At 47.1% G+C, this 17,741-nt stretch overlaps 1 protein-coding gene across 4 annotated transcripts in view; it reads right to left on the bottom strand.

Moving 5' to 3' along the window:
* Positions 1–17,741, bottom strand: part of CARD11 (caspase recruitment domain family member 11) — a 110,902-nt gene that overhangs the window by 24,691 nt on the left and 68,470 nt on the right. For 2 of the 4 annotated variants that reach the window (XM_004776364.3, XM_004776365.3), the window contains exons 2-6: positions 14,792–14,925; positions 5,659–5,871; positions 4,127–4,264; positions 2,915–3,240; positions 57–236 (exon numbers count right to left, since the gene is read on the bottom strand). In XM_004776364.3, the coding sequence (XP_004776421.1) occupies positions 57–236; positions 2,915–3,240; positions 4,127–4,264; positions 5,659–5,871; positions 14,792–14,798 (864 nt within the window). In that variant the 5' untranslated portion in view covers positions 14,799–14,925. The remainder of the gene's footprint in view (positions 1–56; positions 237–2,914; positions 3,241–4,126; positions 4,265–5,658; positions 5,872–14,791; positions 14,926–17,741) is intronic. The other 2 variants (XM_013047778.2, XM_013047779.2) reach the window with 1 other exon arrangement.

Genomic DNA, 17,741 nt, shown 5'->3' with positions numbered 1-17,741 from the left:
TGCACACCCAGGCCGGGGTCTGCCTCTCTTGTCCCCTGCCCTGCCCCAGCCCACACCTGGATGATGGACTGCAACTCCTGGATTTTGGTCTTCAGCATCTCATTCTCCCTCTCCAGTTCCAGAACCTGCTCCCTCTTGGGCCGGTTCTCAATGTCATTCTTCAGTTTCAGAGACTGGTTTCTCTCGAGCTTGCATTCTTCCTCCACCTTATTCAACCGGTGCTTGAGCTGGTCAATCTGAAACATCCAACGGTGCGGTTGGCAGGCAATACAGGGAAAAGGCAATGGTCGCCCAGATGCCCAGCGGACTTCCCGCACAAGCTGCTCCGGTTAGCGACAGAGAAGGGCTCAAAGAAACCCGCTGCGGTAAAACTAAGTGCCACCTTCTTGATGAAGAGCTCTTGATTTGTTAATTTAGGATAATTATGAAAGGGGCTACATGTCCCTTAGAGAACCTGGGGGTGCTCCATTCAAAATCCCATGTCATCGCAGGAAGTGAGGTGACCACGAGCTCAGGGTTCTAGGCCCCACACCCTGACTTTGCCCCCAGGGTGACTGGTATAGGCTTGTCCTTGTGGGTTTCCCACAAACTTCTATTCGGACAAACAGCACTGCTGTGAAAAGGACTGTGTGCGACCCTCTGGGTTCACAGCATCTCTGTCCTAAAGGACCCACACTTAGGGCCGGGAGAGAGGCTGCTTGGAGGAGGCAGTTTTGACACCCAGAAAGGCAACAAGACAAACGGAGATGTGCTGAGCTCTGCCCTGGAGAGGCGACTGTCAGGAAGGTGGCCCAGGAGAAGACTTCTTAGACCTTCGTGACTAAGTGTGTCTGTCTCCCCAAACTGATCGACCTTACAGAACACCCACAGCAGGCCTGACTTCAAGGGCCACAGGAAAGGGAGGTGCCAAAGGGGCAAGCTCCCTCTTACAAATCTAGGCTTACGGGGAGAACCCTGCAAGGCACCTGGCAGGCAGAGTGTGGTAACTTCAGCAAGGAACAGTGCTTGGGCCCCCATGGAAGGGAAGGAAGGAAGAGGCACACAGGGAAGCAGCCTGGCGCTGGGAAATGACCTAGGGACTCAGCTGGCCAGATGTTCTTTCAAGTTCTGGACACGCTTCCTTTCTGTTCCTATATCACCAGGGAAATATAATATAGGACAAAGTTCTAGGAGAGAAACTTTTAAGTCACTGTCATGGGCTAACGTCTCCAAATCCTAGCTACAGCAAAACTCCTTCCCGGCATCTTGGAAGGTCAGCCCGAGTGCCCAGTGCTGGGTCCAGATCCTGTGTCCCACCCAAGTGGGCATGGAGTGCCAGCACTGTGGGGTGCTTACTGGGTCAGCTATTTTGCCAAAGACAAGGGGCTGTGTCTCAGCAACCCTAAGACACAGGAATTATTTTCCATGATGGCCATTTACAAATGAGGAAACGGGCTAAAAGCCAAGTAAAGCGGTAAAGCCAGAAACCAAAGGCAGATTCGAACTCAAATGTGTAGGCTTTCAAAGTCCCGTGTTCTTGGCAGAAATGCTCTACTGCCCGCCATGCCACTGACTCCAGTCACCTGAATTCCAGTGAATTGTTTACTGATCTGTCTGCTTCAACTAAATTGTAAGTGACCCGAGCAGAAATCAGGTTATTTATCCCCGCGTCCCCCACCGTGCTTAGCACTGCGCCTTACACATGGCAAGCGCTTAATAAATATTCCGAGTCTATTTTCCACCCAGCAGCCAGAGTAATCCTTCTAGATATAAATCAGTTGTCACTCTCCAGCTCTCAATCCTTCAGTGGCTTCCCATCGCAACCGGAATAAATTCCGGAGTTCTTACCCTGCCCTGACGATCTGGACCGTGGCCACCTCTCTGGGACACTTCCTAAGTTGGTTCCTGGCCACTGGCTCTCTTGATGGTCAAAAACACCAAGCATGCCCCCTACTTAGGACCTTCCATGTGCTCTTTGCTCTTCCCCATGATCCCTGCATGGCTGGCTCCCTCTCTGTCCTCAGACCTCTGGTTCCGTGTCCCCTCCTCAGAGACCCTGACCATCCTCTTCAAAGTTGTATCTCTCACTCACTATCCTCATCCTCCTTCCTTCCCTCTTCTTAGTAGCCCTTATTATTAGCAGGTGCTTATGTATTTGTTTGCTGATTAGCATGTGAGCTCTGTGACAGCAGAGCCTGGGTCTTGAGTTATGTATCCCTGGAAAAGAACCTGGTGCACGGTGGCCCTCAATAAATAAAAAGGATAAATGAGTTAAGCAAATTCCCTTCCCCGTCCCCATTTTGGAGGTAAACTCATTCATGACATTAATCACTTGGGTGGCGGATTGTTCATTGATAAGTACATTGACCATCCCCAGTGCCATGCGGAGATTTGTGGATACAGCTCTGAACGGCGGCGTCCCGGCCTCAGACACCTCAAGTCTCCAAGTATCCGCCTCCTCGCTGTTCTTCCTGAGGATCACTCACGGTCAGGGCCCCTGGGTTCTCCATCGTCCCCATCTCCTGGCTTTGCAGAGGGGGTGTGTGGGCATGTGTGCACACGCACGTGGTACCTGGGAGGGAGGTGGGGGGCGGGGCGGGATGGGGGGCGGGGGGAGGGAAGCCCCACCGGTTCCATGTGCGCATGTCCGGACATGCGCATGGAGGATCTGAGGCCGGAACCAGGGGCGGGAATCCCCGCCGGGTCTGGATGCGCATGTCTGCACACGCGCACTGTGGCCCCGGCCCTCAGCTGTCATGCTAAGCCTCACTGGTTGCTGTGTTCACGCGCATGGTGGATCCAGGCGCCCCCAAGAACAGAGTGTTCCCCACTGTGCCTCTCCTAGCTGAGTGAGAAGCTCTGGGGGCCCGTGCGCACCTGCCTTCGCGGGGGTCCCGAGCCCCAGCAGCCCCCCGCCCCCGCGCATGCCGCTCACCTCGAGTTGCAGGTCTCGGCTTCTCATGACCGCCATGTTCTTCTCCTCGCTGAGCTGGGCGTAGCGCATGGCCAGGTTGTAGTTGTCGTCCTTCACCTTGACCAGCTCGTCGTTGTAGCTGTCGCGCTCCTCCTTCATCTTGTAGTACCGCTCCTGGAAGGTCAGCAGCTCCACGCGAGTCAGCGTCAGCTGCTTCTTCTCGTCCTCCAGCTGCCGCGACTTGGCCAGCAGCTCGCACCGCTGCAGGTCCTTGGCCTTCATCTGCTGCTGTAGCTTGATGACCTCGTTCATGAGGAAGTGCGTGAGGCCCTCGTGGCCCTCCTCCACTGCGGAAAGGGGGCGCCCGTCAGGTCCGAGGAGGGGGAGAGTGCACGGGGTCCAGGGGTGGGGTCCGGGTCCATCCTTCAACTCACCCACTCACTCACTCATTCACACCAACACTGCTCTGAGGCTTCAGGTCCTGGACGCTCAGAGCGAGCAAGAAAGCGTTGAGGAGGGAAAACGTCCTAGGAAGGTGGAAAAATATTGCTAAAGCCCTCCAGGGAGCCCTGCCAGGAGGAACGTGGCACATTTCAGAAACGGAAGGAAGACCGAAGTGGCTGGAGTCCAGAGAGGTGGAGAGGCAGAAGCGGGAGCATCAGCGGGGAGGGGCTGACCACGTAGGGTTCTTGTGGGCTCCACTAAAGCCATGGGTGTCAGCTGGATGCCGTGGAGGACCACCAAAGGTTTTCAGTGAGGAGGGTGGCTTGAAGGCTGGAGATAGCACTGGAGAGAGCAGGAATGGCTGTAGAGTGGATGGGATTGGAGGAGCCTGGAACTGGGGTAGTGGTGGAGGCAGAGAGAAGGTTGAGTGAGGAATATTTACGGAGGAAAGTTGAATGAGGTTACCGAGGGCTCTGGCTCAGGGTTGCTGCCGATACAGTATGCAAGGCAAGGACAGGATCCAGAGGGCAGTAGGGATTTCTGCCCCACCTGCACCAATACTCATGGAGGTTGCTCCACGGACACCCACTTCTCTTGGCGCCTCCTTTGGTCTGTCTCCGTCACCTGCCTTTGATCATCAGGCCGAAATGAGTGGTAGACAGCGCACCAGGGCCGCATGAACACTGTCCTAACATCATGGCACGGTTCCCCCACTGGACTCATACATACACACAGATGCACACACACTCCTACCAGAGTTCCAAGGCTCCTGATGGCAAAGCCACGTACCCACAATGGTGGAGAATCTCCGGGTGGGCTCCTTTCCGGTCACTAGCTTGTACAGTTCTGGGTAGTAAAATTCCAGGCTCTCCAGGAAGACCACGTAGCCCCTTTGGCCCTTGGTATGTAGGATGTCCAACAGTCGGCCTGGCAGAATGGAAATCACCCAGTGAGAAGAATGCACTTCTGATTGGATGCCAGTCTCAGCGTCAGTCTCACCCTGGACTCCTAGCCCTCGATAAACTTTAAGAAGACCGTCTCACCACATCCTGTCACTTGACAGTGGTATCTGGGAGTCCAGATACTATAAATCAAAGTGCCAGGTCCTCAACAGGGATTTAGGGGCTGTTAGTTTTCTTTTCTCTGAGAAATTGGTAGAACCAGGATAAATGGAATTGCAGTTATGGGAAACCAACAGTTTCAAAGAGCTTCCCAATTGACTGGCTTGACGGGTGCTGAAATTAACCACACAGGCTCCAGCTCTTCTGTGATTGAAGGGGGCTGGAAGTACAAAGCACCTACAGAGTAATGCATGGTTTTCTGATACTCGGAGCAGGAAGACAAATCTTCAGGGGCAGAGCTAGGAAAAGTCATGGGAAACAAGCACGGCTCCACGATCTTTGGGAAACACCTTTAACCTAAATGTAACCTGCCAGGCACTTTCAGTTTCTTTGCTACTGGCTCCACATAATATTTACATTTCTTGGACCATCCTCAAATATTTTATTTTCAGTTATTTCTTCCCTTGAGGTCCCAGGACAGATATAATAAATACGTTTCACCATACGGCAGGGAAGTGATTTCCAAACCCTTTCAATGGTGAGCCACTGAAAGAAAGATATTTTACATTGTGACCTTGTGCTCATACACACCTACACAAACACAGGTGTACATATACGCTTATGTATGTAAAACCAAGTTTTACAAATCACACTTAGTACCTTTGAAGAATGGGATAAAGGGTCGTGGCCCCTTCTCAGAATAATATTTTTAAGCAGATAAAAAGGAATTGGACTATAAAGGGAATCAATTCTAATAAGATATGTTATCAAATATTAAATTTGAGATTCAGTAATAAAAGTGCTTCTTCACTAATGCATTAATAACACGATCTCTTGGCAGCTCTAATAACTACTCTAATTTTGAGGGGGAGATGAGTGTAAATGCTATTTTGGAAGATCTGTAACAGCTGTAACGTGGTATGAAGATATCTGTAATTTCATTGTTGACAAAGTCACAGGTATTGCTAAGCCCAACTGCGATTCGTAGCCTACATACATTTGCAATTGATGGAAACGCTAAATCTCGGTTAAAGTTAGTAAAATAAAGATGTAATTTCCCCCCATCCAAGTTCACAGACACTCGCAGTTCCAGATGTAGAGAGCTCGGTGGAGGAACAGGGGTGGGCAGAAGTCTGCGCACCCCAGTTTGAAAATTCCTGACCGGGAGAAACATCGTTCTGGTAGTCATCTACAGGGTAATTCCTGGAGATGCCACAAGAGGGCGCCCACCCTTTCCTCCTGGGCGGCTCCTTGGGTTACCTGCCCTGTTGATCTTGGATGGCAGCATGGGCGCGTTGAGGACCTCGTCTTCATCCTGCTCATCAATGACCTTACACTGGCGCAGGTAGGGGGTGAGCTTGGCCGGGTTGATGTAGCGACTGAGCATGTGCCGGTTGCACTCCACATTCTCCCACAAGGCATCCTCCTCATCCTTCAGTGTCTCCATGTAGTCGTCCATCTCTGGCCCTCCTCCTTTTGGACAAAAGCCCCAAAAAGGTTAATAAAGGAGCCTCACCGGAATGACTCCTTAAACTCTTTTAGGGTGATCTCTAGAATATACTGTCGAGTGTTAAATATACTGTCGAGTGTTAAAAAAAAATAGTAAAGTACATAAGGTATTTTACCTCTTATTTAAGAAAGGAAAAGGATACGGACATAGAGATATATATTTCTTTATATACTACACATAAACAGTGGACAAGTAAGCCATAAAATTTGAAAAAAATTATTTATAGAGAGGGAAAATTTTGCAGTTGGAGTATATCCTTTCATCCAAGTTTTTATCTTACTAAGAATTTATCTTCCCCCAAACAATACATGCTATTGCTTTCTGTTTTACAATTTCACATAAAAGACATCATATTGTATGCTTGTTTCCTTTTTCAACTTGTTTTTTTTCTTTCAACCTTTTTTGAGTTTTATCTGCATTGATACACACACGCACACACACACATGCGTGCATTTTTTAAAAAACGGCTTTATTGGGATAAAATTCAGGTACCATACAATTCACCTTTTAAAATTCAATGTGTACGTTTCAGTGGTTTTTAGCATATTCACAGAGTTGTGCGACCATCACAATGGATTTTAGAACATTTCCATCATCAACCCCAAAAGAAACTCTATCCCTCTTCACTAGCATCTCCCCATCCCCCTGTTCCTGCTCCTCCAGCGGTAGGTGCCCCCAATCTACGTTCTGTCTCTGAGACTTAATATTCTGGACCTTTCATGTAAGTAGAATCTTGCAACATGTGGTCTTTTGTGACGGACTTCTTTCATGGAGCGTAATGTTTTTACTTTTCATCCATATTGTTTCAGTACTTCATTTCTTTTTCCTGATGAATAATTTTTCATTATATGCCTATATCCTATCTTATTTACCTATCCATTGGTGAACATTTGGGTGGGTGGCTTCTATTTCTTGGTGATTATAAGTTATGTTGCTATGAATGTATGTGTTTATGTAGGGGTTTTTGTGTAGACCTATGTTTTTTTTTTTTAAAGATTTGTTTTTATTTGAGAGAGCAGAGAGCACATGCAGGGAGGGAAGAGAGGCAGAGGAAGAGGGAGAAGCAGGCTCCCTCTGAGCAGGGAGCCCAATGTGGGGCTCAATCCAAGGACCTCAAGATTATCACCTGAACTGAAGGCAGATGCTTAACTGACAGAGCCACCAGGGGGTCCCTAGGCCTATGTTCTTATATCCCTTGGACAGACACAGAAGGTGGAATTGCTGAGCCCCATGGAAAGATGGGAAAGCCCATCTTTACCATTTTGAGGAACTGCCAAACGGCTTCCCAAAGTGCCTGCCACAATTTACATTCCTGCTAGTGACATGTGAGAAGTCTAACGTATCCATATCCTTGTCAACACTTGTGGTTGTCTCTCTGTTTTATTAGTCATCCAAGTGGGTAGGAAGTGGTATCAGTGTGGTTTTGATTTGTATTTCTCTAATGGCTGACAATGTTAGCATCCTCTCATGGGCGTTACCAGCCATTTGTATATGGAGAGATGTCTATTCAAACCACCCCTCCCCCGCCCAGTTTTAAACTGGGTTGTCTTTACTATGGAGTAGTAGGAATTCTTTATGTGACCTGCATATAATTCCCTTATCAGATATAAGATGTGTAAGATATTCTCCCAGTTACATTTTCACGTTCTTAAAGGTATTATTTGTAGCACAAAAGTTTTTTAGCTCTGATGGGAGTCCCATTGATTTATTTTTTTCTTTTTTCACTTGGGCTTTTGGCATGTACCTAAAAACCATTGCCTGGTTCGAGGCCGTGAAGATTTGCTTCTATTTATCCTAAGAGTTTTATCCTTTTAGCACTTACATTTAAGGCCCATGATGCATTTTGAATTCGTATTTGCAGATGGGGTGAGGTTGAGGTTCAACTGGTTCTTTCACATGCGGGTATTTAGTTGTCCCAGCAAAATTTGTTGAAAAGATTATTCTTTCCCCATGGATTGGCCTTGGCATCTTCATCAAAAATCAACTCACTGTGTTTGCTTCTGGACTCTCGATTCTATTGCATGGCTCTATAGGTCTGTATTTACACCAGCACTGTACTGTCTTCATTACTGTAGATGTGTAGTAAGGTTTGAAATTGGGAAACATGCATGAGTCCTCTGAACTTTTTCCTTCTTTTTAACATTGTTTTGGTTAGTTACAGCAATTCCATAGGTTTTAAGGATCAGTTTGTCAATATCTGCAGAAGGAGGAAGCGGGGATTTCAATACTGAATCCACTGGCTGTGTAGACAGATTTGGAGGCCCATGAATATGGGGTATCTTTTCATTTGTTTGGGTCTTTACTTTCTTCCAGCAATGTTTTTTAGTTTTCAGTATACAAGTCTTTTTCTTTTTCTTTTTTTTAGGTCTTTAATTTCTTCCAGCAATGTTTTATGGTTTTCAGTGTCTTTTTTTTTTTTTAAGATTTTATTTATTTATTTGACAGAGGGAGAGAGAGATCACAAGTAGGCAGAGAGGCCGGAGAGGGGGTGGAGGGGAAGCAGGCTCCCTGCTGAGCAGAGAGCCCGATGTGGGACTCGATCCCAGGACCCTGAGATCATGACCTGAGCCGAAGGCAGAGGCTTTAACCCACTGAGCTACCCAGGTGCCCCTTCAGTGTATAAGTCTTGCACCTCTTTTGCTTAATGCATTCCTAGGTATTTTATTCTTTTTGATGACATCATAAATATGTACCGTTTTCTTAATTTCATTTGTGGAATGTTCACTGCTAGTGTATAGATAGACAACTGATTTTTCTCTATTGATCTCTCATTCTGCATCCTTACCAAAAGAGTTTCTTAGTTCTAATTGTTTGTTGGCGGGTTTCTTGTGATCTTCTCTATGCAAAATAGTGTCACCTGCAGTTAGATAGTTTAATTCTGTCTTTTCAATCTGGACAGCTTTTATTTCTTTTTCTTGCCTAACTGCCCTGGCTAGAACTTCCAGCACAACATTGAATAGGATTGGCAAGAACGTCTTTTCTTGTTCTCGATCACAGGGGGAAAGTGTCCACTTTGTTTTTTTTGGTCATTAAGTGTGATGCTAGTTGGTTAGTTGTGTGTGTGTGTGTTTAGATAGCAGGTTGGGGGAGATCCCTTACATTCCTGGTCTGTTGAGTAATTTTGTCATGAAATTAATCAAGTAGATGACCATGTGATTTTTAGCTTTGATTCTGTTAAAGTGACATATTATATTACTTGATTTTCAGGTATTAGAAAAACCATGCATTCTTGATATAAATCCCACTTTGTCATGGTATATAATTATTCTTATATACTACTGGATTCAATTTGGTGGCGTACTTTTGAGGACTTCTGCATCTATATTCATAAGAGATATTGGTCAGTAGTTTTCTCACTCGTGAATGTCTTGGAGTGGTTTTGTTACTGGAGTAATATTGGCCTCACAGAATTAGTAGGGAAATATTCCTTTCTTTTCTACCCTTTGGAAGAGTCTGTGAGGAATTTTCTCTTTTGTTTGGCAGAAGCTACCAGGGAAGACATCTGGGCCTGGGCATTTCTTTGTGGATATATTTTTGGTCACTAATTCTTTACTTGTTATATGTTTGCTCAGATTTCCTGTTTTTCTTGAGTCAGTTTCAGAAGTTTGTGTCTTTCTAAGTATTTGTCCCTTAGTCATATAATTTATTGGAGACAATTATTCATATTATTCCTTTATAACACTTTCATTTACAGAAGCTTTCTAGTAATGTCCTCAATTTTATTTCTGATTATACTAATCAGAATCACGTTCTTCTGGATCTAGGGTGCCCTTGAAACTCTACCAAGGGATACCTTGCCGTAATTACGGGAAACAAAATGAATACCTATTTTAACTTCTTACTGCCCCAGCCATCATACTTTCAAACCATGGTTTCTCTCTTCTTAGTTTCCTGTAAGTCTCATTAACCTCAGAGGGGGGAGCGGAGGGAAGGGGAAGAGAGGAGTGGAGAGAGAGAAGGGGACGTAGAAGGGGGAGAAGGGGAGAAGGAGAGAGAAAGGAGGGGGAGGGGAAGGGAGAGGAGGAGGAAGGAGGTGGGTAGGGAGAGAGAAGGGGGAAGGGGGAGGAACAAGGGGAGAGAAGGGTGGGTAGACTTCTCTCTTTTTTCCTTAGTCACTCTAGCTAAAGGTTTATCAATTTTGCTGTTATTTCAAAGAACCAACTTTATCTGAAACGAATGTAGCATTACATGTCAAACATTCTTTAAAAAATTAAAAACAACAAAGAATTTTCGGTTTCACTGATTTCCATTGCCTTTCTATTCTCCAACTCACTGAATTCTGTACTGATCTCTATTATCTCCTTCTGTCTGCTTCCTTTGGGTTTAATTTGCTCTTCTTTTTCTAGTTGCATAAGGTGAAACACTAGGTTATTAAGATCTTTCTAAGTGAAAACGTTAGAGCTATAAATTTCCCTCCAAGTGCTGCTTCAGCTGCACCCATTTTGGTAGGCTGCAATCTTCACCTTCATTCATCTCGAAGTACGTTTCCTAATTTCTTTCCTGATTCCTTCTTTGACCCACTGGTGATGTAGAAGTATGGTGTTCAGCTTCCCCCATATTGGTGAATTCCCCAAATTTCGGTGTTATTTCTTTCTAATTTAATACCATTGTGGCTGGAAAACGTGTTCCCTATTATTTCAATCCTTTTAAGCTGCTGAAGCTAGCTATACGGACCCGCATACCACCAAGCTTGGAGAATGTTCCAGATGTGTGCTTAAGAAGAGTGTGTCTTGCTGCCGGTGGGAGGAGTGTGCTAAGGACATCTGCTAGATTTAGTTTGTTTATAGGGTCATTCAAGTCCTCTGTCTCCTTGTTGATCTTCCGGCTAGTGGTTCCATCCATTATTAAAAGTAGGCATTAAAGTCTGCGACTATTCAGTTAATTGTTCAATTTGACTGTTTTATGTATTATTCCATTGCAAGAATATACCATAATTTATTTACCCATGTCTCTACTAATGAATATTTAATTTCCCCCAGTGTTTTGCATGGACGCTAGGCGCTATTTGCAGCAGGAACCCACGGAAGCAAGCTCGATGCCGGTCAGCTGGTCAGTCCCTACTCCACAATCCTTTTGTACTAGGGAGTAACCTTGGAAGGGAATGTGGTGGTGTAAACACATCACAAGACACATTGTTTTAAAAAAAGTCAAATTTCAGAATACATATATGAAATACACTATCAAAAAAATTTTTTTTTGGTCTTGGTCCTGGTTCCTGACACAGAGCTCTTAGGACTCTTGGAATCTTGAATGATGAGTGTCTTTTGTATGGTAATGAGATGACACTCGGCTTAAGAGCTTGGAGATAGCTTTGGGGGGGTTGGCAGGATGGATGCCGGAAAGACCAAGTAGTTAGAGGGTTATGACATTCAGCCCCACACCCCTACCTCTGGGGAGGAGAGAGAAGCTGGAAATTGAGTTCAGTCATCAAGAATGAATGATCTAATCAATCATGGCTATGTAAAGAAACCTTGATAAAAATCCTTCAACAGTGGGCTTCAAGGAGCTACTGGGCAGGGGAATACATGTTTCCGCTGAACGGGTTTGCTTACCTCAACTCCATGGGGACAGAGGCTCCCACACTCCAGACCCTTCTAGATTCCACCCTCCAGCTGCTCATTTGCATCCCTTAAGCTGTAATTAGTATCATGTCTTCTTGGGGTATATGAGTCATTTTGGCAAATTACTGAACCTGACAAGGGGTTGTGGGAACCCCAGATTTGTGGCTGCTTGGGGAGAGTATGGGTGGCCCCTGGGAATTTAAGCTGGCATCAGAAGTGGGGGTCTTTGGTGACTCTGGAGAGTAGTGTTGGGATTGAGTCGAGTTGTGGCACCCCTAGCCGGTGTCGGGAGAATTGGCTGCTGTGTGTGGAAAATGACATGTTATTTGGGGGTCGGGAAGAAGATGTCACAGCGCAGTGTGAAACCACAAACGTAACACACCGCTAAGCAAGACTAGTCAAGTGTGTGTGCAGAGAGAGAGGAAGGAAGGGAGAGAGAAAGGGCAGGGAAAGGTTCCAGAAAACTGGACGCAACGGTCACATCTGAGAAGAGGAATAAGTTCAGAGGCTAGTGACCAAGGCGGACGTGGACATGGCACTGTTTTAGTATTTACAACAAGCATAAGGCAGTGAACGACTTGTACGGTTTAGAAGGAAAAAAAAAAAGACAAATGAATGAAGGGAGAAGCCAAGTACGGCACAATAGTCAAGCCAATATCCAATCTTTCCCCCCAACACACATCTTCAGGGAAGACCACAGGCCCAGCGGCTTGTTTGCACCAAGGAAACCCTCTGGCTGGTCCCCTGACCTGCCTCACGAAGGACTGGTCCACAGGCTGGGGGTTTCAGGTGGGGCCGAAGAGATAGCAGGACAGTGAGTGTGCTGTGGGCAATCGAGCTAGACGCGGCATTGGGGTCATCAGAACTGGGTCACAGAGAAGCCACAGCACAGACAGGGGAGACTGGAACCAGAAAAGGTGGAGGAAGGCAGAAGAAGCTGGTCTGCTGAGCAAAGCCTCAATGAGAAGCCAGGTGGGTCCTGAAGAAGAGGCAGGAGCCGTCTCTCTCTAGTCCTGGCCCCATAAGCCTTGGCTACGTGTGCTGCCTGGTGCTTGCTGTGAGATCTCCGAGTCTCCACACCGATCTGAGCTATGCAGGTGGGTGTTTGCTTCATACAACTTGAAGGACTGTTTGCTGTCACCTGTTTGCTGTCATGAGTAACAACTGATTTGGGTGCAGAATGGGACGCAGACAGCCCTGCCTCCCAGACACAAGTCCTGACCCCCGCCAGCCCTCTCGCTGACACAGAGGATGGCCACCGGGGTCCCGTGGTGAGCCTGTGGTTTGGGGCGACATGAACATGCCCACGGCAGCCACTCCTCCCTGACGCTGGGTTAGTATGGCCATTTCTACCCAAGAAGCAAAATGTACTTTCCTAGACTATTCTCAAAGACTCTATCTAAATCCTAAGCACTCGATTCAACCCATTAATGGAGCATGTGGCAGCCACTGCTGTGTCTGTCCTTGTCACCACCCAACTCCTCCTGCATACAGAATCCTCAGGGTTCTCAGGAACTGAGTAGCCCGGGGCTTCAGGGAGGCTGGGCATCTTCTGAGCTGGGAGGAGCAAGGTCTTGTGCAGTCCCTACCAGTGGCTTCAGAAAAGGCACGTAGAGTGCTTTATAACACACACAACCTGTGGGAAAGCCTGCTGTGGGAGCACTTGGGTGCTTTTCCTTGATCTTTGACAGGGACACAGGAAGGAACACTGTCCTCCAGTTTTGGGATGTTAGCAGGTGGAGGTGTGTGTGATGCTTGGAGTTGTGCAGCCATTCTGTGACCTGAGGACTCACCTGAGGACAAAAACTAACACCCTCAAGATGGCAGAGCAGAAAGATGGAGAGAACCTGGGTCCCTGATGTCCCCTCCTGGGCATTGAATTCACTAATACCAGATGTCCCCCCCCCCCCACTGCCACTGGACTCCTTCATAGGCAAGATAATAAATGCCCTTTCCCCTGAGCCATTTTAAATTTGATCAACTATTACAGCCATCCCAAACCCTCCTGCCTAGTGAACATATCTACCTGATACAAAGACTAGCTAAGGACAGTGAGCTGAGAACCAGGTGCTCACACAGGCGGACGCTGGTTACTGGGGGTCAAGGCCTGTGCCCAGAAATTAGTTAAATTTCAAGCCAGGGAGACATGCAGGTCTGTGTGGAGCAGAGAAGCATTTCTGACCTCTCTTCACGGGCCAAGAAGGCAGTGCCAGGCATAGCCAGTGCAACAGAAATGCCTCCTCCAGGGACTGGGGTGCCCTTTCCATGGCCTCTGCTGGGAAAAAGGAAAATAAAAACGAAGCAGGACATGACTAGAGCCAAACACCGCGAGCCTTCAGTGATGCTGCGCGCTGGAATGGCCAAGCAAGAAGCAGCTGCCTGCCCCCGTCCTCACTGAGAAACCTCGGGGTGTGACGCAGGGACAGCAGCGGGTCACGGGAGCCCCCACAATGTGACACTGTTCATGTCTCTAAAAAGGACCGCTGAGCTATGGTGTTAAGGATATACAGTGAAACCATACTGAGGAGCAAGGAACAGAACAAACCAGAAAGGTGGCTCCCGTGCAGGGGGCAGCACCGTGTCCTTGTCCCTGGGAGACACCAGTGATTCTGGGGCCTGGGGTGACGCTCAGCTGGGGACATGGTGTCCCCTGTATTATTGTTTCACACACAGACACACAGACACAAACACACAGACACACACACACACACGCAACTACATGAAGTATTTCATGGGTAAAAACTACTGATAGTGTATCTAACCTTGAAGAAAAAACCATTTCGACACAATTTCAGATCATTTCCTCCCCATACACTTGGCCGTGACCCAGCCTGACTCTGTCTGGTCTTCGGAGATGGATCCACCGGCAGCTGGTATCTGATTCTGGGCAGTTTCCTTGGAAAGAGTTTGCCCAGAATCGTGCCCTCAGACGCTGAGGCCCTGATGGCCTATGGTGCTGGGTGGTCCTGCCTGCTCTATGTCACGGTCCCCACAGTCCTCACTGGGGGTCGTGGGGGCTGGTGTTCAATCCTGAGTCAGAGCCTAGATCCCATGGGCCTTTTTACAAACAGCAGGAAAAGCAAGTTCAAGGGTCCTGGGGCAGGTTCTATGGAAAGGGTCATTTTGCTCAGCTTTGCTCCTGCTGGCTCCCAGACTCTCCTCTTGACTGTGTCCCAGGCTCTTCACCAAACCTGCTCACACACCTCTCTCTGCCTAGGACCTCCCCCACTGCGCCCCTGTCAAGTCTTAGGTAAGCCTCACTCAGAGGTTTTGTTTTGTTTTGTTTTGTTTTCCAATACAGAAGGTAACACAAGCCAAGTACCTGGCATACAGTTGGTGCTCAGTAGACAGCAGCCACCGTCCCGATATGGAGGTGCGACTTCTGAGCCTCCAGGTTGGTGCCTGGCCCTCCCCGAGCCAGTCTTCCTCGGGATCTAGAGCTGCGATGGCCAGAATCTATAAAAGGAAAGATAATCTGACTTGGCACAAGGGCGGAGGCTGGAGAGAGAGAGAGAGAGAGAAAATGAACCACTCAAGCATCAGAGTGATGCCCTGCTTTGGAAGAAAAGGCCAGAAAATCCTGGGGTGCCCATCTTTCCCGGTAGCAGTGACGCAGTGGACCATGGCCAGGAGCTGCTAGGGAGACGGGTTTTTGTCGCAGCCCAGGGCCAGCCTGGAAGGCCAGGGGCCACAGGTCCTGAGCCCTCTGGGACTGGGAAGAAGGGCAGTGGTAGCTCTGAGGTTAGTCCTGGCCAGGGTGGAAGGTCTTTACAAAGTCCTTGGCAGGAGTGTTTGCAGAGTGGAGACGTTCTGATCAGCCACAAATTCATTAGGTCAAAAGTGGCAAACCACCGTCCTGAGCCCAGAAGACTTCCCTTCCCTGTGAATTACGTCTTCAGCCCCCAGCACGCCATGGCTTTGGGCAGGAACACACCATGGCATGCACCGTAATTTCCCCAAGGTGGTGTTCCTTATGGTGACTGACAACGCTGTCGTCTGTGCCCAGCTTGGCCACTCTGGGAGCCCGGGAAAGGAAAGCCAGGGAGGCGGAAAGGTGAGGCACAACCCCAGAGAAGGTGAGGTGGGACCTGACACCTATCCCGATGGCAGCTGGGATCCCGGTGGTGGGGACTTTAAGCAGCTGTTCATGACCAACCGCTCTTATTCGGCAATGACAGGGACCCTGGGACATCACTGTTTAATCAGGAGCTTGTTTGGTTTCAGCTTTGACGATTAATCACAGGTGACACCAGATCTCCCAGGGCTGATGGAAGCTTCTCTTGTCGGGCGTCCACTTAGATCAGAGTGAGCTGTCACAGGCCCTCTGCCCTGGGGAGGTGGCAGTGACATGCTTCTCTGGAGGACACCATCTCCTTCGTTGCCTTGTGGCCTCCCTGCTCTGCGGCTGGGAACGGGGCCACCACCGCCTGGCTCTGCAGGCGAGGGCCAGGGGAGCAGGGGATCTGCAGAGCGAGAGGCCCCAGCAGAGACTAGCAGGCCGATAAGCAAAGGCAAAGGGAAATTATACTTTCCTTTCATTTGCATTTACAAGCAGGAGGACATACATTTTTTTTTTCATAATCAGAAGAAAAGGCTTTTACAGAATTAATTGTAAGAAAGATTTTAGTTATAAGAAAGGAAAACCGGATTTCCATAGGGTTGTACAGCTACCCAACATGTCAATGCTGGTTGGAAAAACTGAGACACAAGACAACCAGTGACGAGGCTGAACTTTCTATTTCTGCTGTTAGAGTTTGGACGACACCCTCAAGAACTTGGTCACAAGGTCGGAAAAACATACAGGACGTGTTTCTTGAGAGATTAGCTTATTGGTGTAACATTCAGATGGTTGAAACACCATCCCTGAGGCTTATAGATTATTTACTATGTGCCAGGCCCTTGCTAAACACAACTAAGCAACCTCAAAAACTCTCCAAGATAGGCAGTATGATTCGTATTATTATTGCTATCATCATCCCCATTTTATAACCAAGTAAATCAAACCTGGTAGAGGTTCAAGGTCATATAATTAGCACAGAGGTCAGGATTTGGACCCAAGTTTCTCTGACTTAGCACACACAGCCCCTAGAATCACCTTTTAAAAGAGACAAGTTTGCTTTTAGAAGGGCTGGGATCCAGAAAGGATATGTACGTACATTCCCTGAAATAGCACTTTTACATGCAAACTTAACAGAGAACTCCAAATGCATTCTAAGAGGGCAGCTATAGGCTCAGGGTTACAAAGAATGATTGCTTCTGGAAGTCGACTGCTTAGTGAGTTATTAGTGTATTACTCAAACACAGTCTGTGCCCATTCACCCTACGGCGAGGCTGTTAAATCGACAAGCAGAACTTGTACACACTGCTTTTGTCAACTCCTACTTAAGGATAAACAGAGAGCCAAGGATCACTTGATGTTGGAGGAGAGTCTTCATGTGAAAGGAAGAAACCAAAAGCAACAAGTTGCTACAAAGAACTTGCACGAAGCAGACGATGCAGATTAAGAGAAAATTAAAAACAAAACCCCTCAAAACGAGAACCCCAAACCTGATGATTAATATCCACTGAAATTAAATAAGATATTGCATCTTATTGTTTTATAAACAATAGTAGGATGCTATGAAAAAGGAACAAAGAATGAGAGGGAGTTCTTGGCAATTAAAATAAAATACCAGAAATTTATCAATAGAATGTTTGGAAGACAAATTTGAGGAAATCTTCCAAAGAAGTTAATAAAAAGTTAAATGGAAGAAAGATAAGAAATGGTGGGGGAAATGAGGTTAATAGGTCTAATATCCAATTAATAGAAATCCTGCAAAGAGAGTGCAGAGGTAGTTTCCTTTCTTGTCTAGCTTTTGGGGCTAGCATGTAAAGTTAGGGATGAAATTATCAGAGAAATAATATTAGAGGTGTTTCCCGATGCAAGACCACAAGTCTTCAGATTTAAATGGCCCTTTGGGTGCTCATTGCCATCAGTGGCAAAAGAACCTTTTCAGAACCTCTTTGTGAAATCTCAGGTCATCAGGAAATAAGAGAAGACCCTAAAAGCTTCCAGAGAGGACACATCAGGTCATAGGCAAAGGACTAGGAGTAAGTTTGGCATCAGACATTTCGACAGCAATACTGGAAGCTAGGAGACAATGAAGTGACGCCTTCACATTTTCGATGGAAAATATTTTTTAACCTGGAATTCTATTAAACTCCCCCCCCTCCAAACTATAGGCAGGAAAATAGAATGATACTATTTTCCTAAAGGCAAAAGACTCTAAATA

The sequence above is a fragment of the Mustela putorius genome, unplaced genomic scaffold, assembly GCF_011764305.1.
Source record: "Mustela putorius furo isolate JIRA1106 unplaced genomic scaffold, ASM1176430v1.1 tig00000139_pilon_pilon_pilon, whole genome shotgun sequence".
NCBI classification, from domain to species: domain Eukaryota; kingdom Metazoa; phylum Chordata; class Mammalia; order Carnivora; family Mustelidae; genus Mustela; species Mustela putorius.
The sequence above is the reverse complement of the archived record's forward strand: the minus strand, read 5'-3'. Positions and strand labels throughout refer to the sequence as shown.